Raw genomic sequence first — 26537 nt, 5'->3', positions numbered from 1 at the left:
ATTGTCAAGCCACATAACCATGGGTTAGGGTCCTCGTTTGAAAAATGGGGATGAAAATACCTGACACCGAGAAATACATGACTAGGAAGTGCTACATCAGCGCTAAGTATTATTATTAGGAGCCTTCAATAGAAAGACAGCTGGTGAGACTCAAGCCACCAGATCTAACCCGCAGCATTTCAGACCGGGCAGGCTCAGTCGAGACAAGAGCTCAGGCGCTGCCTTGACGCCAGTAGCTCCTACATCTCTGTCTCCCACTACGGATCTGGGCTCACGACACCGGTAAGGGATTCAGATTATAAAATTCAAGCCAGGCTTCCCTCTCCCTCTGGCTTCAGCTAGGATCCCGAGATACGTTGGGGGTTAACACCCACACAAGGCTGCTCCCCTCCCCAAACCAAGATGGCTGCTGGTGGTAGGACGCCACTTTTTATAGCGCTGCCCCAGTCCCTCATTCAAAATGGCTGCTAAATGTCACCCACGGCGTTATCCGCCCTACAGCAAGATGGCTGCCGGGGGCGTGCGCGGCGTCATGCTCGTCGGCCCCGCCCCCCGGAAGTAAGCCGCGTGAGAGGGGCCTGACTGCGCCTGCGCGGGTGCGATGCATGCTGGGCGCACCCCTTTCCCGCGGTGACTTTGCAGATAAGCGAAGGCGTCTGCGGCTCGCTGCCTCCGCTTGTGGCGGGGACCCCCGGCCAGGATGGTCGGGGTGAAGGTAATCGCGAATGACACCGAGTTCCAGCCTGAGCTCAGCGCCGCCGGCTCCCGGCTCGCCGTGGTCAAGTTCACCATGCGGGGGTGAGTGAGAGGAGACCCGAGCACCCCGAGCCTCTCCCTGCGGCCGGGGCCCGGCTGCCCCCTCCCTGGGGAGAGACACGCGCCTTTCCTGGGCCCTGGGACGCTACTCCCCCGCAGGGCCCTGGTCTCTCCCTGTTTCAGGCACCCCTCGCTCAAGGCCCTGGGCGTCCCGTCTCGTACACCCTGCTCTGCCTCCTCTCCGCCCTACTGCACCTCTGCCCTGTGCGGGGACGGGGATCCTGGAGTATGGGAGGCGATGTGCTAACTTCGCTTCCCCTCTGCCTCCTAGGAGTGATGGGTGCGGCTGGGTCTCTTGCTCGGGGTGACATGGGTTGTGTGAGGGGCTTCTCCCCCTACCTGTCACTCGGAGCTCTACGGCCTAGGGGAGCGTGTGGAGTTGGGGAGACTGTAGTCCGAATTACAGCCCTGCACCAAGCTTTGTGTCGGGTGTCAGATTCCCTCACTGGGGAGCGATTTAAGGGCAGAGTTTGTGATCTCTCCTGATTGTGAAGGAAACATTGTGCTGTGTGAGTTTAGTGGGACACACGCTGATCAGTTGCTAATAATGTCCACACAGACTGTCCCAGTCTCAAATAGGTCCATGTGACTCCCCTGTGGTTGTTTAAAAGCCTGAATGTGTAGAAGATACTCTTGTATGGAAAGGGTGACTATCCCTCTGCTTTTTGCTAATTTAATTTCAGTAGATTGTGGTAGGTGGATCAGGCGTGTCTAATTTTAGTGGTAATTTAGGTTTAGCAAATGCTTACTGTACCTTTTGCATTTTAACTTTGAAAATAGTCTGGCCTTGGAAATCTTGCAGTAATTAAAATTAAAAATATCAGACGTCTAACTTAAATAACTTTTTAGTTAGTTGTCAGAATGCTGCATCATCTTGGCTGTTGACAAAAATACTCTACTATTGTGGAAAGGATTAGGGAACCAGTTATTAATCTTTGTTTTAATAATACCTATAGTTCTGATTGCAAAGTGTCAATACAAAATTAAAGTGTTTGAGTTTTAAACAGCATGCTTAAGTAATAATGAAACTGCAGTATTCTAAATCAAAGAATATATTTAGCATTTGAACCAGAAAGCAAGCCTATCTTGCATGTAGTATTTTACATAACAGTGAGTTGCACATTAATTAATTATGGCCTCGGAGGTGGGAGGAAGGCCTGTGTTTCTGCTTTAGTGTATTGAATCCAATCTCATTGTAATCAGTCTGCTGTCGTAATTCCTCGAGCCCATTTTGCAGTTTGGATCTGCATATTTGTGGGTACTCTGGTTTTGGTACTGAAGTCATGTAATCTTAATTATTAACATTATAGATCCTACGCGCCTCAGTCATGGACCTGGACACCATTGTGCTAGGCGCTGTACAAACACAGAACAAAGATAGTCCCTGTCCCAAAGAGATTAAAATCTAAGCAGAATTTAAATCTTCTTCAGTTTTTATTATAATACTCTAATTTCTAATGCTTTATAGAAACTTGGCTGTATTGTATTGCAGCCTTGTAGAATCCTACTCTTCCACTTGCTCGGGGCAAGTAAATGGTTCTTGTGAGCAAGTAAAACACTATAACTGTTAGCACTGTTATAACAAATAATGCATTTTCTTACCTGTATAGAAGAAATCTGTTAAACTTGACTGATATGACCCAGTTTTAATGAAATTGTATCTTAGACCTCCTTGTCTTAAATAGGCATGTTTAATATTTTGATCTACTACAGTGTTTGTAGCTGAATGTCTTACAATTGGCAGGAACAGCAGAAGTATTGTAGACAACAGGGCATAAGTTGTCTGCCAGAAAAGTTACTTTAATAAAAATTGAGGGGAGTAGAGGAAACCCCCTTAGCCTCTTTATATTTTGATACTTCCTAGATATTATAGTGATTGGGATTTTAAGTAAGCTAGTCTCATTTTTAACTATAGTTGTACTACTTCCTCACTATAATAAATAACGTTTTTGGGGTAGCAACTGTTAAGAGGTTACAATTAAAAAAGAGTGCTGAGTTAACAAGTTCTAGTTAGGAGAGCAGTAGCTTAGGTCCACATTATCAAAGGTATTTAGGTTACAAACTTCCATTGATTTCAATAGAATTTAGGAACCTAAATACTTTGAAGATCTGACCCTGAGTAACCTCATGAAATTTCTAAAGATGAGCCTTCCTGCAGACACTGCTGCTGGGGATCAGTGACTTCTCATGCTGAATGCAAGAGGAAAGAGAAGATGAACTACATCGCATTCATGGCTGAGTGGATACTGTAGTAGAAGCTAATGTCACTTATGGTAAACCTTTAGCAGAAAACATGGAATTATAGACGCACCAACTACTATGGAAAAAGGCATTAGTTATATAACTACAGTTAATAAAGTGACAATTCAGTATATTTATTAAAATAGTAAGTAGGGTTAGTCAGAGCTATTGATTTCTGTGTTTCCACTGTGAGTGTAGTTCGGTTCTTTCAGAGCAGCAAAGAACTCTGCCCAAAGTGGACAGCCTCCTTTTTACCTGGTATGATCTCCCTTGATAGTGATATGTGGTAATGCTGACCAAACTAGACCTAAAGTATAAAGTTTAGAGTTAACAGATGAAGCTTATCACTGTTAAATCAGAACTGTGTAAGCAGGAAGTGGGACACATTATTTATATTTCTCACATTATTTTGTCTGTCATTTACAAATATCTAACCAGGTTTGCCAACCAACTATGAAAGGTGTTTTGAAACTTACATCTGTAAGGGCCAAATGCATACATAACTCCCATTGACTTCAGTAGAGATTGGATAGTGTATCTAGGGGCAAAATATAGCCCCAATTGCAAAAATTGGACAAGCTTACATCTATTTTTGTCTTAACAGATGTGGCCCTTGTTTGAGGATAGCCCCAGCTTTCAATGCTTTGAGTAATAAATATCCCCAGGCAACTTTTTTGGAAGTGGATGTACATCAGTGCCAGGTGAGTAGTATACAAAAATACATTTTGACCATTGGGAAGTAAAAGACCTTATAACAGGGGTGGGCAAACTGTGGCCTGCCGGCCGGATCCAACACTTGAGCTCCCGCTGCTTGCCCCTGCTCCGGTGCTCCAGCTGGGCAGCAGAGTCAGGGGCCGCTCCACGGCCCCCCTCTGGCTCCTACATGTAGGGGCAGCCAGGGCATACCACTCTGCACGCTGCCCACACCCCAAGTGCCACCCCCACAGCTCCAATTGGTCGGGAACCGCGGCCAATGGGAGCAGCAGAGGCAGTGCCTGCGGATGGGGCAGCATGCAGAGCCGCCTGGCTGAGCCTCTGCATAGGAGCCGGAGAAGGGACATGCCACTGCTTCCAGGAGCCACTTGAGGTAAGCACCGCACAGAGCCTGCAACCCTGAGCCTCTTTCCTCTCCCCCCCCACCCCCCCCGCATCCCAACCCCCTACCCCAGCCGTGATCCCCCTCCTGCCCTCCAAACCCCTCGGTCCAAGCCCAGAGCACCCTCCTACACCCCAAACTCCTCATCCCCGGCCCGGAGCCCCCTCCCGCACTCTGAGCTCTTCATTTCTGGCCTCACTCCCTCCTGCAGCCCAACCCCAATTTTGTGAGCATTCATGGCCCGCCATACAATTTCTATTCCCAGATGTGGCCCTCTGGCTGAAAAGTTTGCCCACCCCTGCCTTATAAGCTGCTCTTTATAAAAGAGTGGACAATATAATATCTGGAAACTGTGAATAAACATGTCATCTGGGTCCAAACTATGTATCTTAGGACACTATGGCAATTAACTAATAAGCTTACTGCACTGCTGACAGTTATATTAGAAAATTCTTGGAGTATTAGGGTGGTACCAATAAGACAGGAGAAATTACTGCATTTGTTTAATTCAAAAATAAAATGATCCTAGTCATTACTACCCTGAAATTCCTAACTAGTGTACCTGGTTGGGGGGAGTGTCCAGCAGGAATTGCTAAATATCTAAAAAACCATGAGCAATAGTAGCATGAATTATGAAGAATAAATCTTACCAAACAAGTCTGCGTATATTTCCCAAAAAACAAATAAGTAGGTGTTGGGAATGCATCGGATATAATACCAGATTTTAGTTAAGCATTTATTAGTGACTTCTGAAATATTACTAAAACTTATTTCTAGTGGGGTTGGGAGTAGAGCAGTACTGTCACTGGCTGAACAAAATGGTTAAATGATTATCAACATAGAGAGGCTAGGAAGTATGACCAGTAGTCTTACTTTCATTAGTGGAAAAAGGTGAATAGATAACATTAACAGAACTTGCAGATAATACTGAATTGTAATAGATTATGAGAACCAGTCAGGATAGATAACTAATACAAAGGCATCTGAAGAGATTAGAAACACAGGCGGATAACAAAATGAAAATCCTTTTGTAATGCTACAGGCAGCAGTGGTACAACTGAATGTCCTAATCAGTATTTAGTGTATGTATATTGTATGCTTAAAAATATAAAATGTCTGGTTAAGGGCAATCGTGGGAAAGGGAACAAATGAGGTTGCTATACGTTGTTGTTCATTTTATTAGCAACCATGTCTGTCGGTCTGCAATCATGGCTTTAACCCTGATATGTGTTGGCAGGGGAGGGTGAAGAGCTTTAAGAGCTACCAACTTACCTTATCTCAGAGTGAATGGTCTTTAGTTCTAGGGCTATTCCACAGCAACAGTTAATTACAATCTAAATGTCTTTTCTAGATGTGCCAAGATGCAAATGATCATGATTGCTAATATTCCTGCCTATTAATAAAGCCACTTCTTGTAGCACAATACTTTTTTCAAGTTTACAGATGTTTGTAGCTAACATTTTATTACACAGCACTAATGCTCAATTTGTAAATTCTAGGGAACAGCTGCAACCAATAATATATCAGCAACACCAACATTTCTGTTTTTCCGAAACAAAGTGCGAATCGACCAGTATCAAGGAGCTGATGCTGTAGGATTAGAAGAAAAAATTAAACAGCATCTAGAGAATGATCCTGGAAGTAACGAGGACACAGATATTCCGAAAGGATATGTATGCATACCTTATTTTAAGATTTTTTTTTTAAAGTAAATTATTGAAACTTATGTTAATGTTGTCCTGTTTTCTAAACTTACCCACTTTAGTTAGATCAGGGTAAGTTTAGGCAGAAACTTAAGTGTCTTAAGCTTTTTTTGAAATATCACCTGCTTTTTCACTTTCTCTTTTCCAAGCAAACTTTTAAAGAGTGACTTGTGCATAGTAATATATTATAGTAATGTTTGAAAATGGTGTAACTAAAAATCCCCTCATCCAAAATATTCCTCTAGGTCTGAAACATTGGGTTTCATGTTGAAAATTTTGCTGTAGATATTTACTATCTCTTTGCTTCTACCAGATGTCTCAGTCTGTTTCCCTGTACATTTTTAGAAAGTGGAGATCTCTCTCCTAGAAAGCGACAGTTATTTCTGTAACTACTAAATCCTTTAAGGTTTTTTTGGACTGTTCCTTAGTGAGTCCTCTTTGCTACCTTTTCAGTATCTTCCTTTTCTTGTAACTTTTTCTTAATCTTTTCATGCTATAATGTTGCAGCTACCCCAGAAGCTTGTTGGAAGCTGCTTATTGGAAGGGGTGGTGTGGTGGCTTATCATAGTTTGGTCATTAATAGCTTTGAAGAATATTTGCAAAACTGGACCTTACTGCCAAACTCTGTTTACCTGATTTCTCCCTCACCGCGGAACAGAGCCGTGGGGAAGTTTAGGCTTGAAATTAGACTAAGGTTTCTGACAGTCAGAGGGGTGAAATATTGGAACGGCCTTCTGAGGGAAACGGTGGGGGCGAAGGACCTGTCTGGTTTTAAGATTAAGTTAGATAAGTTTATGGAGGGAATGGTTTAATGGAAAAACATGATTTTAGCCAAAGGAATACCGTGCCATGGCAGGTAAATAGTATAATGGCTAACAAGGGTCAGGCTGGAGACTCTTGCCTACGTGCTCGGGGTTTTACTGATCGCCATATTTGGGGTCGGGAAGGAATTTTCCTCCAGGGTAGATTGGCAGAGGCCCTGGAGGTTTTTCGCCTTCCTCCGCAGCATGGGGCAGGGATCGCTAGCAGGAGGGTTCTCTGCCAATTGAAGTCACTAAGCCACAGGATTTGGGGACTTCAACAGCAGAGTCAAGGGAAAGGGTAGGGACGGCTTTGTGGCCTGCAGCATGCAGGGGGTCAGACCAGATGATCATAATGGTCCCTTCCGAACTTAAAGTCTATGAGAGTGATATAAAGTAGCTCTTGTTTCTGGGTTGTACAAAAAAGGTCTAAAAAGGAGTTCTCTGCGGGTTACAGTCTCACAGCAGAATAGGAATGGGCAAGTACAGTTCTAGGTAACCTGAATTTTTCACTTCTCTCTCATCCTTTGCTATGGAGTGATTAGTGCATAATCTTTCATATATTTTCTAAAAGCTACAGATTAAATCTTGAAAACCAAAAACTAGTTTTTTAGCCTGTTGCAGAAAATTGTGGCATAGCATAGTCACAGGATACAGGAAACTTTTTGCTTGAGGCATAAATGTTCACAGAAATTAAGATAAATTCATTCCTGGGGGGAAGGTTTAGAGAAATATGTAATAGACACCTTGAAAATTTAAATTTAAACTGCATGAATACATACAAAAAACATAGTAACTTAAAATGGAAAGGGTAAGTATGAAAAAGAGCAAACATTTTTCCTTGGTTTGTTAGAACTTCTGATGCCTTACAGAAAACGTGGTGAAGCTTGATTTAGAAAGTGTTCTGCTTGAATGGTTGGGGGTGTGTGTGTGTGTGTGTGCTTTTCCTTTCCTCACTTACCTCTCTTAGTAAGTGTGTTTTATTAAAATATCTCCTTGAAGTACCTTTATTCCTAATGGTTGTTTTCCAACACTTAGTCACACAGCAACTAATGAGAGGGCTGGAGTAGACAGCATTTTAACTTCACAAACTAAGATTTGGAGGGAAGTCCATATTTTAAAACTGATATATGAAAAATCAACATTTTTTTAACCCTTTTTCTCTTGCATGTTAATGCACAAAATAAAAAAAAAACTGGTAAAGTTTAAAAACATTATTTTAGGCTGATTTCCTCTAATATTTCTGCTTGATCAGTGAAAACCAGAAGTTGTTTGGTTCTCGTTAACACTTCGCTGAAATGCTTGAATTGCAAAAGCTGCACGGGAATGTCTAATTCAACAGAAACTGAACTGGAATTTGAAAGTTTGTGGAAACATTGCTGCTTTTTTATAAAGCCGTAGTGTCATAATAGCTGTGTTGGGACTAAATAACCTGACAGGTGTCCTTTTTTTGACAATAGGAACTTGTTTTAGCCAAACACTTGGGAAACACTGTTTCCCAATATTTTTTGTGGTAATTCCATTAATTTTCAGACAGATCAAACCTTTTAAGGGGATAGTTGGAGATTTGAATCACTGTTGTCAAACTATGATGCTAAAGAGTAATATGGTTTGAAACTTAAAGAAAAAAACATTTCCTGAAAGTGCTGTTCTTCTTCTTGTTTTCATGTTACCCTAAGGCAACTGTGCATTGCAAATCTTAAGCATGTCTGACAGCTGTACCAACAAACACATGTAAATGAGAAACTTAATGTGACAAAACACTCTGATAGAGCTGTCATCTGAGGTGGCGTTCTCTGAGCAATATTTGGTATAATGTTTCTACTTAAAAAGGGATGGTTTATTGTTCTGGCAGCAATATAAAAACACTTTTGATTGAATACCTGGTATTATGTTTCAGAAAAACTAAAACTGCTAATAGGTTCAATAACATGATAGCTTCACTACGGTAGTATGAAGGTTTGTATTTAGTATTAGGAAATATAATACATTAAACTTAACTCTGAATAGTAGTTGTGAAACCTAAAATTATATTAAATGTAAAAATGCATCTCTTTGGATGCTAAGTACTTTAAATTCATAGCTAAATAGAGAGACATCTACCATACAAATAACATAATCTTCCTGTTGAATCGTTCTTATGTAAATAAACAGTAGGAATACAGGCCACTTGAATTTGCAACAGTTCAATTACGCACTATGGTATCAGCGTTAGTGTTGCATCTAGTTGTGAATGTAAATACTTACACTAATAGTTAATGTAACATTCAGCATGGCAACATTGTAATACAAAGAGGCAAAAGGCTGTTTTTTAGCTTCACAGCCCAAAACACATTAGAAGTAATTTAAGTAACATGAGCACAAAGTAGGTATACATCTGCTTTTTTTGAAACTTGGGTAACTTCATAAAACGAACAGATTTTTTTCTAAGTTCAGTCTCTACATAAAGGTGATAATTATCTGGAAAGCTTTTTAAACAGAAGGCTCAAAAGATTTTGAGTAAGGAAAGCATGAAATCCACCTTCCCTGCTGAGAGGGGGATGGAATTCTGGCCACCTCATTTTTCATAACAAGAGTTGGAAAACAACTGAATATTAAGTCTATAAACTGAGCATATACATTGTCCTTGGTAATGTATTTTTTTTGCCTCTTCTTGGGGTGGAATGTTTTAAACAAGTTTGAAAATTCAAGAGTGTGCAAGCCTAGTAAAGAATTCCATTGAGTTATTAGCTGTGTACTTAACTGCATTACATAGTGATGTCACAGCTTTTTAGTGGTCCAGATCAGATATTATCCTTGGGGTAGAACTTAAGCCTTCTTGAAGGCACAGTAGACTCTTATTATCTTGGGGCGGGGGAAAAAACACCACTTTTTCCTCCAAACAGATATCTTGAGTGTATCTTGATCTAGATTTTGTACCCTATTGGTACATTGGTAGTATTTCCATGTTTTCTTTCATGATGCGAATACCCTTAGTTGGATACTTCATAAGAAAAAGTTCAACTATGAAGAAATCTACTCTTCAGTGAATCAAGCAAGTGTACTGAAAGCTCTAGTAGGCACAAGGAAAAGGGCTGGGGAATTCTTAATGCCTGATGAAACAATCTTAATTAAATACTCAAACTTGTTAGAAATGAGTGCAATCTAGTCATCAAAGCCTTTTATAAACTAGCAGCTTCTTTTTCAGTGCTACGTGTGAGAGGTAACAAGATTAGCTCTGCAGGTGAGTCTAGTAACATTTACAGTGATAGCATTCTAAACTGTTCCATTAACTGTACATGATTCATCTTTGAGTAGGCTTACTTTTGGACTTTGTAAAAACTTCAGTCTTTATGCTTGTTTTTGCAAATGCATTATGAATAATTTTTTAGGATATAGTTTTTGTGCTTAAACCAAAATACAGCCTCAGATAATTCACTTTATTATCGATGTCTCTTGCTGTGGACTTCTGTGAATTTGCATTCCAGAGAATGTGATTATAAAATTTGGAAAGGTTGGGGGAGTTTAACTAAAATGTAAGTTGAATGCTTGAATGTGTTGTGTTCCTAATTAAGTTGTCTGACCAGTTTTATTATTTTACCTCCTATATACAATGAGGAGTTTCACTCATCCACATATTGACTAATCCTTTTCAATTAGTAGATAGCAGATTTTCAAGCACCCAGCAAGCAACACTGTTGGGGTTTTTTTTTTTTTCAGATGGATTTAATGCCATTTATTAATAAAGCTGGCTGTGAATGTCTTAATGAAAGTGATGAACATGGATTCGATAACTGTTTACGTAAAGACTCTACCTACCTGGAATCTGACTGTGATGAGCAGGTATAATTTCAGTTTATTTCAGAGGATGAATATAATTTTCAAGGGCAGTTTTTTTCATTGTATTGATCTAATACAGTTATCTAATTCTCATATGTTTACAGTAGTCTTGGGATTAAAAAGCAGGAGAAATAACTTGTTTGTGTGTGGAGAGTAATAGCTCTTCCTATCTTTTTCTGGTTAATCAAACAACACAGTACTTACCAGCAGCAAGCCTACAATAATAAACTATACATTTGATCAGGGTGGGCAAGCTTTTTGGCCTGAAGACCACATCTGGGTATAGAAATTCTATGGCAGGCCATGAATGCTCTCGAAATTGGGGGCTGGAGAGGGGTGAGGGCTCCAGCTGGGGGAGCGGGCTCTGGGGTGGGGCTGGGAATGAGGGATTTGGGGTGCAGGAGGGTGCTCTGGGCTGGGACCATGTTCAGCGGGCGGGGGGATCGTGGCTGGGGTAGAGGGGGGTTGAGGGCTCTGGCTGGGGGTGCAGGCTCTGGGGTGGGGATGAGGGGTTTGGGGGTGTAGGAGGGTGCTCCAGGCTGGGACCAAGGGGTTCAAAGAGTGGGAGGGGGATCAGGGCTAGGGCAGGGGGTTGGGGTGCAGGCTCGGGGTTGGGGTGTGGGCTCAGGGTTGCAAACTCCGGGTGGTGCTTACCTCAAGCAGTTACAGGAAGCAGCCGCAACAGCTCCTACATGGAGGAGCAGCCAGGGAGCTCTGTGCACTGCCCCATCCGCTGGCGCCACCCATGCAGCTCCTATTGGCTGCAGTTCCCGGCCTATGGGAGCTGTGGGGATGGTGTGCAGAGCCCCCTGGCTGTCCCTACACGTAGGAGCTGGAGCAGGGATATGTCACCGCTTCTGGGAGCTGCACGGCAAGCCCCCGACCCCGCTCTCCGGCAGGCCGTTTGTCCACCCCAGCACTTGATGATGAATGCAGTAAACCTGTTACTAAATATTAATTGCAAGCTCAAGGGTTTATTTTAAACAGTGGAGAATTGACTTGGGGAAGAAAACCGTAATCTCACGTAGCTTTTAAATGTTTTTTCCTTTAGATAAAACACAGCTCTTGATGCTTCATAAAATGTTTTGATATTAAACAGAATTCTAAATTTGTGGAGGCTTTCAGGGACTTGAGTGAGATGGGGGCTGCCCTGTAACTACAGATGAAGGCCAAGATTTTTTGGAAATGGGTATCTAAAGTTAAGCTCTTAAACTCCTATTCAAATGTTTGGAAACTGTTGGATACTCCACAGTCTTGAAAATTGGGCCTCATTAAGGCATCTCAGATGAAGCATCCAAAATGGAGGCACCCAAAATTACTAGTCTCTTTTGAAAATCTTGCCCAAGATGTTTGGATTAGGACTCTTAACTTTAGGTACCCGTTTTCAAAAGTATTGGCCAAAACCTCTGAGATACTTGGTTCAGGGTTCTAGTAGAATGGCTTTCATTAAAATGACTCTTCTTACAAACAGAGTAAGAGGAGGATATTCCCTATTCTCTAATAATATTTACATATAAAGACTGAGAATATTAATCACATCCTGGCAATCACAGCTACTTTTCCTGAACTAAACAGAGTTTTGACTTATTTTTCTAGTTTAAATATTTTTTTCTGCATTCAAAAATACTTTGATAAACTTTTTCTCTACAGCTCCTTATTACTGTAGCTTTTAATCAACCTGTCAAGCTTTATTCCATGAAACTTCAAGGGCCAGATAATGGTGAGTAAAATGCATCTGTTCCTTCACTCCATCAAATTGTTCCTAATAAGTTCTGCTTACACCATTTTTAAAGGCTTAAGTGTTCTCCCAGGTTTAACTAGACTCTTATTTCAGCATCCTGAATCTAATAGCCGCAGTTCCTGTTTTCTGAGCAGTATCATTATAACTATTAGCAAGTCCCATGTATTCATGGCAAAAGGGCAGTATGGATCCTATTGCTCTCTGGAAGTCCTGTAGCAGCTTTGTTGAAATTGTGGGGGAATCCATACAATAGACTTGTTTGTTCTTTAAAAAATAATTTAATGTAATCTCATGCTATCCCTATGCTTTATTTTTGATATGGCACAGCTGTTTATATTGACAATACATTAGAGTACGGTAGAAATACAAATTTCTGAATCTATGCAAGATACGAGTACAGAAACCACATTTTTATGTTGCAAAACTAAAATATTTAATTATCACTAGGTGTTTATATAACAAACTGTCCTAAAGATGTTTTTGGAATTTTATACCTCAAAATGTGGTTCAGTTACTTAAAATTGCTGATTTGTTTTAACACAGGTCAAGGTCCCAAGTATATAAAAATCTTCATCAACCTTCCCCGATCTATGGACTTTGAAGAGGCAGAAAGAAGTGAACCAACCCAAGCCTTGGAACTAACGCCGGATGATATAAAAGAAGATGGTATTGTCCAGCTTCGCTATGTAAAATTTCAGAATGTTAACAGCGTAACTGTAAGTAAAGCCTTCTCTTCCAAGCTTCATGTAAATGTAGCTATGTGAAGTTTGGAAGTCTACTTTAAAATACTCTGGGACAAAATAATTGTTGAGGTGACAAAGGTTTCAAAGCTTAGCCAGGTTTTCTTATAACAGTCTTATCATTTCAGAGTGACTACACACTTATGCCAAACATAGGTTCATAGAATTTAAGGCAAGAAAGGGACTATAAGACATCCAGTTGGACTTACAGAATTATCGAAATCTAGGGCTGGATGGGAGCCAAGTCCAGTCCCCTGTGTTGAGGTAGGACCAAGTAGACCTAGACCATCTCTGCAAGATGTTTGTCCAGCCTGTTCTTAAAAACCGAATGATGGGGATTCCACAGCATCTTTTGGAAGCCCATTCTAGTGCTTAACTACCTTTATAGTTCAATTAGATATTGGGAAAAACTTTGTCTCCCATGTTGCAAATTAAGACTAAACATGCTCAGTTTTTTAACCTTTCCTCATAAGTCTGGTTTTCTAAACCTTTTATTATTTTAGTTGGTCTCCTCTGTACTCTCTCCAATTTATACACATGTACTAAAGTGTGGCATCCAGAACTGGACACAGTATTCTAATGCAGGCCTCACCAGTGCTGTGTAGAGTGGGACAGTTATGTCCCTTGTCTTACTTACAACACTGCTGCTAATATTCTGGGGTGTGTTCACCTTTTTTCGGCTGAATCACGTTGTTGATTTATTCTGGTTGTGATCCACGAAAGCTTTAATACTTTGTGTATGTCACAGGGCATTACATTTCTCTGGGTTACCCCTGTATTGAACTCAATAACTTGTTTGAATAAAGCATATATTCCAAAAGGGCATCTGGGCACTTCTCTTAGTAGTTTGTTCCTGATGGTTATTCACTCTCTGTTTAGAATAAAGCCCCCTTTTTAATAATGTGAATTTGTCTAGCTTCAACTTCCACCCTTCAGTTTTTGTTTTGCTGTTGGCTGCTAAATTAAACAGCCCTCTAGTACCCAATATTTTGTTCCCAGGAAGGTTCTTATATACTTTAATCAGGTAATCTCTGAATCTTTTTGATAAACTGAATAGCTTGAGATCTTTGTCTTTCACTTTAGTGCATTTTCTCTAACCCTCAAATAATTTTTGTGGCTCTTTTCTGTACCCTCCCCACATCCTCTTCAAAATGTGGACGTCAAACTAGATGCAGTATTGTAGTATCAATGTTGTATACAGAGGTAAAATTACCTTCCTATTCACTATGTCCCTGTTTATACATCAAAGGATTGCATTAGCCCTTTTTACCACATCATCACACTGGGAGCGTATGTTGAGTTGCTTGTCCACTGTGACTCCTAAATCCTTTTCAGTCACTGTTTTCCAGGGTACAGTCCCCCATTTTGTAGGTACAGCCTGCATTCCTTGTTCCTACATGTGTAACCTTGCATCTGTCTGTTAAAACTCACTTTGAATGGGCCTGGTTTACCAAATCCAGATGGTATGACGGTCCTGTCCTCATTATTTACCACTCCACTAATCTTTGTGTCATCCCCAACTTTATCAGCAGATACTCCATATTTACTTCTAGATCATTGATGATGTTGAATAGCATTGGGCCTAATACAGATCCTTGTAGAACACCAATAGAAACACCCCCATTGACAACTACTTCTTGAGATATCATTTGCCAGTTTTAATCCATATAACCTGTGGTTTGGTACAGTATAGTGCTGATTTTTAATTGGAATGTTGTGTGGTATTTGTGCTTTACAAAAGTCTAAGTGTATTACATCTATGCAGCTGCCTTTCAACTAAACTTATCTTGTCAAAAAATGAAATCAGGTTTGTTTGAAATTACCTATTTTTCATAAAACCGTGTTGACTGGCATTAGTTATATTGCTATTCTGTATTAATTGAATCCTATAGCAGTGATTCCTTTAACTTGCGTGGGGTTGATGTTTAACTAACTACCTATAGTTATCCAGGTCATCCTGCTTGCCTATTTTTGAATATTGGCACAACATTAGCAATTTTTCAGACTTCTGGATTTTCCCTGGTATTCCAAAATTTATTAAATTAACATCAGCGGAGCTGAGCTCCACCTCAGCCGGGAGGTTGGGGGGGGATTACTCTTTATTGTCCTTACCTTTGCCAGACATTGATTTTTTTTCTTATGACTTTGCCTTCCCTTATCAATTTTCTGCACCTCATAATTTACTAATTTATATTGTCTATCTATTTCCCCTCTTTTCCATTTATTATGCTTCACGTTTTTTTTCCAAATTGCTGCCTTCACTTAGCCATTGAATAGGGTTGGGTTTTTAGCCAAAGTTGTCCTTGTGATTGTGGAATTGTCTGCTCTCTAGACCACCACTTATGTAAATGAATTGCAAGCCACAGCCTTTTTTTCAACAGAGGTTGGTCATGGACATGCTCTAACAACTAGTTGGAATGTAATGCTTCCCAACAAAGCCACAATAGCTAGACTGAATCATATCAAGTAGTCACAGGAGCTGACAGTAGAACATGTGAATCACTCCTCTGGGATTGAACCCACTTGACAAGATCATAGCATTTGCACGGACAGGTTATATGGACAGTCTTGAAATGAAATTTGCATGATGTACCAACTTAGCATTTAGTACAGACTGATATCCATATAGTAATGGTTCTTCTTTATCTGCACTGTGGTCAGTTCCAAGTTTTTTCTCGTATCTGCTGCTTGTTAATTCCCAATAGTCTCCTGCAGTCTAATGGGTTCTTAGGTGTGAGAATCTTGTATGCATTTGTAAATTTCTTATTAAACAGTATATGAACAACATCCTGTTAACTATGGAATCTACATTTAATTGTTAACTGAACAATATAATATAACTTATTAAAAAAACTTCCTGTGGGTTTTATAATGGGGGGCATGATGCAGCTAAGTAGCTCGTAGACATAGAGGGACAGAGGTCTTGGCACCAAAAAAGTGCCTGATCCAGTGTTCTCTGAAGTGCTGGTTTCAACTATTATGTGAAGACTTGTACATCAGAGAAAAATTGACCAAAATTTGATTCTGGTAGCGGATGCATCATCAGGAAATGATGGATGCAAATATAGTCCCCAGTCCTGCAAAGACACATGCTTCACTTTAAGTATGGCAACAGTTCGATTGACTTCTATAGAACTACTCGCTTTCATAATGGTAAGCATATGCCCAAGAGTTTCAAGGACTGGGTGCTAAGCTATTACGATGTCATTGCCACAGTGAACATCATCTTCTCCAAAACTAGATTCCTCCCCCCCGTGTAATAGTATTTTATTGTGGAAAACCTAAAGGCCCCAGCCAGGATTGGGACCCCATTGTGCTAGGACTGTACTAGCAGAAAGTCTATGCTCCAAGATGCTTGCAAAAAAGACAGACAATAAATATGCAATTTGTCAAAAGTCACAGTATAATTTCTTCCGACGTCCCCTGGGAAAACAATCCCCTCCTGTGCCTCTGCCAGGCACATTCCTTCACAGCCCTTATTCACCGCAGATTCCCTCTCTTGATGCTATCCAGCCCTTATAGGAAAAACATTTCAACTCACTGTCATTGGAATATTTATTTTTAAAAAGGGCAACTAACGCTGCTCCCTGTGGCATGAGGCACAGGGCCCATAGTAGCCCCCTAATCTTTGCTGCTCTGTCTCCTCCTGGGGAGGGAGAGGGCTCTTGTTGCTACTTTGCTGTAAGGGTGCAGGAGACCCACAGGATCTCTTCCTTGCACTCCCCCACTGTCTGCTGGTCCCTGTTCCTGACCATTTCCCTTTCCTGAGATAATTGATTTGTTTTTCATTTGTCCATTTTATAGTATGTATTGGTTTTTGTGACATAAAGCCAGCTTAAACCAAATTAGGAAACATATTTTGGTTTTATAGATTTCTTATTACCAATTCATGCTTTTTTAAGGAGCGAAAGTGATAGAGAATACGAAGTCCATATAGGACAGCATTTATGTAGGGTTACCAGACGTCCAGATTTTCCCGGACATGTCCGGCTTTTTGGTGCTCAAATCCCCGTCCAAGGGGAATTGCCAAAAAGCCAAACATGTCTGGGAAAATGCCGGCATCCCTGCCCCAGGCCCCCGCTTACCTGAGCGGCTCCAGCAGACTGCGAGCTGCAGGTGGATTCTCCGCTGCGGCGGCTGCTGCTGCTCCCCCCAGACACCTCAGCTCTGTGTAGCTGAAGAGCGGAGCTGCCCGAGCGCTACCGGCTTCACGGTTTGCCGGGCAGCCTCCAGACCCTGCGCCCCCAGCCAGGCGCTTCCCCTCCCGGGCTCCGGCTGCACTGGGGAAGCGCCCGGCCCGGGGCGCAGGGTCTGGAGGTCTGGGGGCTGCCTGGCAAACTGTGAAGCCGGTAGTGCTCGGGCAGCCCTTTTCGCGTGGCTGGGAGGGAGAAGGAGGGGGAATGCGGGGCGCTCAGCGGAGGGGGCGGAGTTGGGGCGGGGACTTTGGGGAAGGGGCGGAGTTGGGGTGGGGACTTTGGGGAAGGGGCAGAGTCGGGGGCGGGGAAGGGTGGGGCCAGGGCCCCGTGGAGTGTCCTCTTTTTAAAAACCTTTAATATGGTAACCCTAATTTATGGAGCCATGTAAGTTTTCCCTACTGAGCTCCTGTTGAATTCTAGCAAATCTTCATATTGAAAGAACGTAATAACACAATTTGCTATGATGAGGTAATGCTGATTTCAATAAATATAGAAAATGGTTAAACAGCCGTTTGGTAGGTAGGTAACTACTGTAAACGTAGGTAAATTAACTGTTCACCTGCAGTTACTTTGATACCTCAGATTTAAAAGCTTCTTGCTTGCTGAGTGTGGTCTTCTGACTTAACCACAGACCTGAAAGTTGGAGAAACCTAGATTCTACCTTGCTGCATACTTGATTGGTAGTCATTTTTACAGAGGTGAGCAGAGAGGTTTAATGAAGAGAGTGGCCTCTATTTAAATAACTCTGTAGTTATTTATACTTTTATAGTACTTCTCACAAAGTAATATTTTTGGGGTATACTTCTGAAGCTGCTGGATTGTCTGCCCCCACTTTTTTCTAAAAATTTGAGAAACCTAGCAAGTGTAATACCTCATTTAAGGGAAGGATTGTAGTGTTAGCCAAACTGCTGTAACTACACCATGTATATTAAACAAAGTTAGAATTAATACCTATGTACTATCTTACTTTTTTTAGTTATTTGTCCAGTCCAATCATGGTGATGAAGAGACGACAAGAATTACATATTTTACATTTATTGGAACTCCAGTCCAAGCAACAAACATGAATGACTTCAAGCGAGTAAGTTGGATTCCAGAACACACACATGAATGTTTAATTACATTTTTAAAACAAGTGTATGTCAGTGGATTGGTAGTTTCATTCTCAACAAAGTGGATTCTTTCTATAATTGTTCATTTTCTGTTAAGATACCTCTTATTCCTCTCAGTGCAACACATGTGCCTTTGAAATTTTGGCTTTGGTGCAACTTTCTGTGATATGTAACATGCCTGAGAATCTTTCAAGGTGAAAGGCATTTTGGAAATGTAAAATAACAGCTTAGGGGTTCAAAGTTGATAAACAATGATCCCTTAAAGATTATATGTAATAGTTGCAATGTTCATGGTGTCTCTGAATATTCCTGTGCCCTGCGGGTGGGCAGTTTGTAGAAAAGCCATTGCACAGATTGGAAAATAGAAAGCATGAGTAAACCAAAATAAATCTATGCCTGAAGATTTTGTTCAGGAGGCAATTTTAAATAGACTAGAGAGATTTGGAAATACTTGGTTATAAGGGTGTTTCTTCAATAACATACGGTGTATTTATCTTTATACAATTTCATAACATAACTCTAATCTAACTTTAATTTGTTCCAATATCATTTAAGGGCTGTTTATTCCTAATGTTTGTCTGGCTATTCCTTTGGAGCTGCTTTTGGATCACCCTGGGTGGGACTGAAAGTGGGTGCTTTAAGGGTTTAAAGGAAATGGAGTGCTCCATGGGTAGCCAACTCTAAGGCTATGTCTGCACTACAGCTTATGTTGGCAGAACTTATGTTGCTCCGGAGTGTGAATAAACCACCACTCCCCCCACACACCCCTCCGAGCAACATGAGTTATACTGACATAAGTGCCAGTGTGGACAGCGCTATGTTGGCAGGACAGCTTCTGTCGCTGACATAGCTTCTGCTGTTTGAGGGGGGTGGTTTTACTATTCCGAATCGAACTCCAATTAAAATGTGTTCAAACCAATCAATTCAGTTTGTAACTAGTCCCAAACTGGTGCAGATAACTAGTATTACCACACTCTTTAAGTAGATAACTTCACCGCAGTAGTAAACAAAACTTGATTCTTTACACCAATAGTATTTGCCAAAAAAATATCTGGAAGTCTTGATAACCTTTAGTATTGTAAGGATTTACAGATAAATTTATATCCATTAGATTAAATGTGATCCTGCAAAACTGTACAGTTTTAACACTTGGTTCAATACACTCAAACTTGAAAAGACAATGAAAAGGCTGTGTTAAATGTGCTAAAACGTGATTGGATTACTGATTTAGAATTGTTTAATAGTGTTTTCAGTTGGCTCAAAACCAGAAGAAATGTGTAGATAAGTCTCTTACCACCCAATTACAATGAGTAGCCAAAAGACATCTGTTATGCTGTTGTTGTTGTTGTTTTTTTAAAACGACTTTTACTATTTTGTGGTGTTAGTTTTACAGCATTCTAGAGTAATCATTGCTATTAAGTCTGTGAAATAGTTTTTCATAATCTTCACTGCTTCATAATCTGAAATTCATTTTTCACACTGACATCTTGGTCTCCATTCCAGGAAGATCTTTTTTTAACTATTTGAGGAAAAATTAGAGTTGAAAGTGAAAGACTTTCTGCATTTTAAAAATGCTGAACACTATTTTATTCACTAATGAACTGGATTTCAGGCTTGTTATATAAGTAGTGCTCAATGAGGTGCATACTTGCTAAGTTTAGGAAAAAAATTAAAACACTTGAATATAGCACTGAGCCCAGACGGTGGAAAACCTCACTAATTTTTAAGCTGCACAGTTCATGATACAGCACACAGCTGTCCCAAACTGCTGCCTCTGTCTGGACTCTCCGCTATGGCCATCTGTCATCTTCCCATTAGTGGGTGTGGGTTGTTTTTTTTTAATGCACTCATTGGCTCTCACATTCAATTCAGACTTACTATGTCTTCATAAAGCTGTGCAAACACCTAGAACTGGTGCAGTTCTCCAGGCATCTCTTGCTTTCTCTGTTCTGGTTTGGGTGAGTGAATCCAGATGTCAGTCCTTGCCTCTGTGGAGAGCACGTCCTAAAGCTGCTCCTTGGTGGACTTCTTGGAAGCACTTGTATAGTTCTGGTAAATAACACACCAGTGCATCTGAGTGCATGCTCCCTGAAGTGTACACATAAGTGTTGCAGTCAAAGGAATACACACTTCTAAGTAGAAAAGAATGTACTTGTGCATCTGTAGCCTCCATTTTAAAAAATATGAAAATGAATGTTAATATTTTATTTAAAGTTGTACAGTTAAAAGCAGTCAGGAAATGCAGAAGTTAAAGGGATAAATTCAGGACTGGTTTAACCAGATATGAATTTGTCCAAGACTCAGAGGACAAAATTTAGCCACCAAATTAACTATGTATATACATCTGTAATAGTCCCTATTTTAATAGTAATATTAAATTACATATTCTGGAATTAAGTATTTTACCATAACATGTGGGATGTGGAGTCTGGCAGAGTTATGGTTCCCATAGGAATTTTAACTTTTGCGTTTCCAGACTTTTTGCAATTTAACTGTACAACGTTAATGTTCTGGTAACAGTGTTAGACATTATATTCAAGTGTATAAAAAAGGTATTGAATAAAATGTTAACCGGAAAACTCTTCAAAACCCATTTTCTCTTCATCTACAGGTAACTATGTATAACTCCTGAGAACTCACTATTTTAACTTTGCTCACTAATCTCAATTTTGGCTCAAACTAGACTCCATTGTGCTCTTGTAATTATAATACAAATAAAGATATAACTGCAATATAACTATAACAATTCCTTATAATCAGTCTCCCAGTAGATGCTTTCCTTTTTCCCAATCTTCTGCTGTCTTAACACTTTGTATAACTTGTCTGATTTAGACAGTAGTTCATCGGGGGGGGAGGGACCATCTTGTTTTAGTTTAAAGTACTATGAGCATCAAAAGTGCTATATAGGTAACTAAGCTTAAACTGAGCAGCTGCTCAAGTGGAAAAAGGTAAACAGAAAAGGGCCACAGCATCCAGTACTTAGAATGTCAAATGTGGAGTTTGTGATTAATTTAATCGTGTACTGAAAATTAGTAAAAACAATAAGCAGCTGCTGGTTGGTCTTTCAATGATAACGTAACCTGTTATCTGTGGCAGCTAACTGTGACACATGGATCTAGCTATTTATGTTAGGTCAATGAATAAAATGATGCAAAATACAAGTGGCTTTTAAACTTAGATTGATAGGCTGTAGCTCCTCCCTCTCCTCTGAAACTTGATTTAGCTGATGAGAAGTGGGAACTGTTAAATGCTCTAAAACTTTTTTAATACAAAACTTGAGTGGATTATGCTAAATTGAGGTACGTGGGGCAGGGGAGAAAAGAGACTCTCTATTGCCCTGCTTAAGTGACACCATGAGCAGCAGGAGAGGGTAAATAAAATACTTGTATTTTCCTGGAAAGTCAATGCACAATAAGAATACTTGAAATGCTTGCTTTATGGCCCTCTTTATAAATGTAATAAGATGGGACAGTGTGATAGTTGTGAGAACTAAACACCATTGGTATGTTGACGTCTAGTTTTTGCCTGTCTGCCAATGCAAGCTATGTATTCATTAAAGCTACCATATCTATAGTGCATATTAAATTATTGTAGCATATTACTTTTAAGATGTTTCCCTCCAGAGACTTTGCTAGGCTAGGTTACCCTGCCAGCCAGACCAACCAAGTGAGATGGGTCAAAGAAGTGGGTTTGTTTTATTTCCCATTTGTTAGCATCAGAGTTCTAGGTGTCTTGCTGTTGAATATTGTAGTGAACTTGCAGTCTGAATTTTTTGGGGAGAGGAAGGAGGATCTTTCACTCATGTCCCAGTATGCTTTTAACCTAGATTTCACTTTATATTCATTACTCATTAATATCAGCATTCTAGAACCCTTATAAGCTACTGCTCCTTTTTGGAATGGGGGCTTAGGTGCATGTAAAAAGTAGGTTCCCAAGCCCCAGATGATCATAGCTTTTCCTTTCTTCTTAAAACTGCACACCAGGCTGCTTTTCCTTTTTTCTAACATTTTGTTTTTATTTTTTCAGCTTAACTTCCCAACCCCAAAGAACTAAAAATGCAGAAGAAAATGTTTTAAAATGAATATTAAGAGTGACCTTGTCTCGCACCACACCCCTCCCTGCTCCTTCCGTTCATCTAGCATCTGTCTCTCACCCTTTCCACAATCTCGCCACTGGTGCAAGAGCCTTCTCCTCTGCAGCTCCTGTGCTTTGGAACAGCTTTCCTGTACCTCTCTGCTTCATCGACTCATCTTTTTAAAATTCCATTTTAAAATCTTTTCTTTCTCAACTTTGCTTTTTAATTTTTATGCTTGTTAACATTAAAACTAGATAGTAGATTTGTTATACAACGCTTTTAGACCTGTTTTCTGTGATTTTTGTAGTCCATCTTATATTTAATTCTGTAAAGCAATTTGAGATGCAGTTTGAGACTTTGGCAAGTATTTTAATTTGGCTTTTATACAATTTATTGCATGGGGAATAACATTAGAACAGGTTGATTTTAAGGTGTCTTCTATCATGAAGACAATTTAGGATTTTTCATCTCCAGTTATTGTTTCGAAACTTTTAGTTTAGTTGGCTAATTTTTTAGTAGAAAGATGTTTAGCAAATCACACCAATTTAATTTCCCTTTCCATTGTTGGGCCAGTCAGATCAAGAAATTATATACTTAATTTTTTACAAAATGTCTAATGTTAAAGATTTGTATTATGTCACAATTGCAGTACCTATTCATAGTTAAGGTATGGTATCTTACAAACAACTGCCATATAAAGTGTCCCGTAAATGATGGGAGGTTGATGAATTTCTTGTAGAAAGTAAGAAACTGCTGTTCTTACAACCATCCTCCATTTGGGGTAGATGGGGAAATGAGCCTTTTTGGCGTGTAATGACAAAATATCCATTCTGGTGCTTAATTTTTGCAGATAATACACATGGGCAAGTTGACAATTCCCACCTCTGAATGGTATAGCTCTATTTCTTGATTGATGTTACACATCTGCTAACATCTTAATAATCTTTAATATATTAGTGTTTTCCTGCTTAATCCAAATCTGGGCATTGTGCTTGGGGCTTAAGATACACAATCAAAGAATATATATTTCATTTACTTATTTGTTGAGTTTAATCTTATTTTTTTAACTTGATTAATCAAACTTTAACACAAGTGAATGGATTTTTTTTTTACGGGCACCTCAACATTGCCGTGCAACTAGAATTCTCTTGGCCCTACACGTTAGTCTCTGCAGTTCAATGAGCATCCTCCTGGCCACCAGCTCTTTGGAGGAGGAGATGACCAATAGATACCAAAGCTCTTTACAAGGGAATTCAATCAGCATGTTTTTTTAGTCCGAGCAATTGCAGCTGAGTGGTGAAAGGCATTTCCTTTCAGCTGTTGCAGACCATGCGAGGAGGGAAATACTGGGAAAAATAACCCATATCTCCCATGTGTCACAGCAGAACATAATCGCTGTTCCAACCAGGTACACCAATCTTCATCTTTTCAGCCAGTACTAAAGTACAGAGCTGTATGAACCTTTGTGAGAACATGCTGTGTCCTTGGGAAGCCATGTATTGCAAAGGTAACCATACTATCCCATTAACATATTTTACCACAGTAGTTAATTTATTAAAATACAGGGATTTTTACTTTTCAAAGATTTCAGCATTACCACTATTATAATGCTGTAAACTTGTCCTATTAAATACATAGGATTTAAATAGAACTTCAGCTTCAAAGCATAATCCTGGTAACACCGCAGGTAGGTAAGTACTGCTCTCAAGTTTAGAAAGGTAAACAAAGAACCTGAGGATGACTTGCCCAAGGCCACGTAGTAAATCAGGGGCAGAATCAAAATTAGAGCAGCTTCTATCCTCCAGACCTGTGCTATAATTATTCAATTGTTAACACAGATTTTTTTTACTTGAATCTGATTCCAGACTGAGTTTGCAGAGCTGGCAGTTAGAATTTTTTTTCACTATCATTGAGCACACTTGACATCAAAGTCATTGACAATAAATGTGGAATGCTGCTGCTTTTAGTTACTTTTCAGTGTTGAATTACATTATAAAGCAAAAATTTCTCAAAGACCTATCTTTAATATAGACCTAGTTCATCTCCTACAACAACTACTTGAAATTTGGGCCCAGAAGGCTAGGTTTGGGGTAGTCTTACCACTACACTTTTGTTGTGTGTTCAGGTCTGATTCTTGACACCTAACTTGGTTTTGTGAATAATAAAAATATGTGGGCTGTTGCTTTTTCCTAACTTGTCTCAAACAAATGAGTTCTTTGCAATCTGGATTAAAAATACTTGAAGTTGGGGATTTCCTCACATATATCCCATGTCCTGTTTAATTCCTGCAGGAATTTACAGCTCCCTGTGTATACAGCACTAGAATGTGTGCTGAAAAATCCATTAATACAACTGTAAACGGAGCCACTTCATTTAGTTTGAAGCTTATAAAAAATTGGTTGGGGAGCTGTTTGTTTTCCAACATAACTTTCATTAGTGATTATTTTCTATTTTTCTTTTATCAGGTGGTAGGCAAGAAAGGAGAGAGCCACTAAGATGCAAGAAACACTGGATCGCCTTATTGAAATCAATGGGATCTTCACTTTATCTACAGCTCCTGGATAATTGCTTGACTGTAGCCAGAGACTGTCAATCTGTTTCATTTAATGCCATTACCAATAAACCATTGCTTTTGTTGAGATGGAGTTTCACTAGAGTATTTCTGTTGTAATCTTGGTACATGTATTTGTAAATAAAATTCATTACTTTTGCCAAGTTTAATTTTGTCATTGTAATAACTATGGCTTTTTTTTACAGTTTCATTTAAATTTCAAAACTGGACTGGCTTATCTTTAAAAACAGAAGACTTAATGTAGCCTGCATTTGTTTAATTAGTTTAAAATGTCAAATTTAAGTAAATCATCTTTGGTTTTCTGAAAGTACATTTACAAATAAAATCCAGAGCTACTTTCTTATAAGCCTGTGCTAGTTTATGATCAACGTTGACACAATATGGATATTTCTCAAAGGGAATAATTTTTTCTTAGTCTCCCTTTTCCCGTCCAAAAATATAATGTGAGGAAGCATATTTCAAATTACTGTTGCATCAACTTAACTTGCTCATTTGTCACAAGTTGCACATCAGATGAAGCAAACGGTAGGATATGACAGTTCACTACAAATTAGGCACCGTGAAAATTCTTGTTAGTCTTTCAAAATACCATCTCCAGTTGGAAAATTGTGAACTTGTTAGCCAGACACACACACTCACAGGATATGCAGTTCAGGAAATGGCCAGGCACTACTGATGCCTGTAGGTTTATAAGATCCCTTTGTTACGGCTGAACTTAATTGGGCATTATATTTTTCTCTCTATCTTGATATAGAAATGCTCATTGCAGATACCATTCTTACATCTTAATCTGAATTCCTTAAAGGATGGGTGTGTGTGCTCAACTGCTTAAAAGCTTTTTTGCTAAAATTCCTTGGAAAAGTGCCCTAAGTAATTTTAATAAATTCCTGTAAAGTTTTACTAAGTGGTTTTTAATTGGCATAATTAGTTCCTTTGTAAAGTTAAATTTGTTGCATTTCTAATTACAATAAATCCCAATAAGAATTAAATCCTGTCCTAATTGGCATTCTTTTCTTTAACACAGTAGGGATTCTTCCGTACTGGCTTGGCAGATTTACACATTTATACCAAGCTAACTTTCTCTGCATAGAGATTTTCTTTGAAAAAGTTTGAGGTTGTGCAGAAAACTATACTTTCTATGAGGCACTTCCTTAAAACTGTATTGCTACATACCCCTCTTTACTCATCCTTTGGTATTGCACATATTTAATGGCATTAATGCCTTGATTTCTTTTGTAATTCCTAAATATTTTGCTTAAATGGGATATGAGGCATCTGAGACACTGTATATAGAATTTAAAATCACTTTTCAATATAATCAAGGGCAATATGAATAACTTTCTGTTTATAATTTTGTACACTAACTACCTTTTGGGTTATTGTTAAAGTGCCTCATCTTAACTATTACTTACCTCATACTATTGATACCTGAGAGAATTTGATAACCTAGTGATTCTCATCTTTGTAAAAGGTCAGATTTGTATTGTTTGCCTCTTCTGTGACTTCATTGGTTGCATGGTTCATACTTCCCATAATTATACAATGTAAATAGATCTAAAATGTTTGGAGGCAACTGTAACATGTTCAATTGATGGAAAGAGTTATTAAAATCATGCATATCAAAAA

General features: G+C 39.5%; 1 protein-coding gene across 4 annotated transcripts; it reads left to right on the top strand.

Annotated features, from left to right (window-relative positions):
* On the top strand, window positions 1–26537 carry TXNL1 (thioredoxin like 1). 4 transcript variants are annotated; one of them, XR_010602106.1, is made up of 9 exons: window positions 182–798; window positions 3662–3758; window positions 5653–5826; window positions 10356–10478; window positions 12126–12195; window positions 12760–12932; window positions 18129–18233; window positions 22291–22699; window positions 24805–26537. XR_010602106.1 is itself a non-coding variant. In XM_042850648.2 (9 exons), the coding sequence occupies exons 1-9, from the start codon at window positions 701–703 to the stop codon at window positions 24809–24811; spliced, it is 888 nt and encodes a 295-aa protein (XP_042706582.1). In that variant the 5' UTR covers window positions 182–700; the 3' UTR covers window positions 24812–26537. The 4 variants fall into 4 exon arrangements, 2 of the variants coding, with proteins under 2 accessions (XP_005296893.1, XP_042706582.1); XM_042850648.2 differs by lacking the exon at window positions 22291–22699 and adding an exon at window positions 23190–23230; XM_005296836.5 differs by lacking the exon at window positions 22291–22699 and having other exon boundaries at window positions 1–798.

This window comes from Chrysemys picta, chromosome 6 (assembly GCF_011386835.1).
Source record: "Chrysemys picta bellii isolate R12L10 chromosome 6, ASM1138683v2, whole genome shotgun sequence".
NCBI classification, from domain to species: Eukaryota; Metazoa; Chordata; order Testudines; family Emydidae; genus Chrysemys; species Chrysemys picta.
Note: the sequence above shows the minus strand (reverse complement) of the source record. Positions and strands in the feature narration are given on the sequence as shown.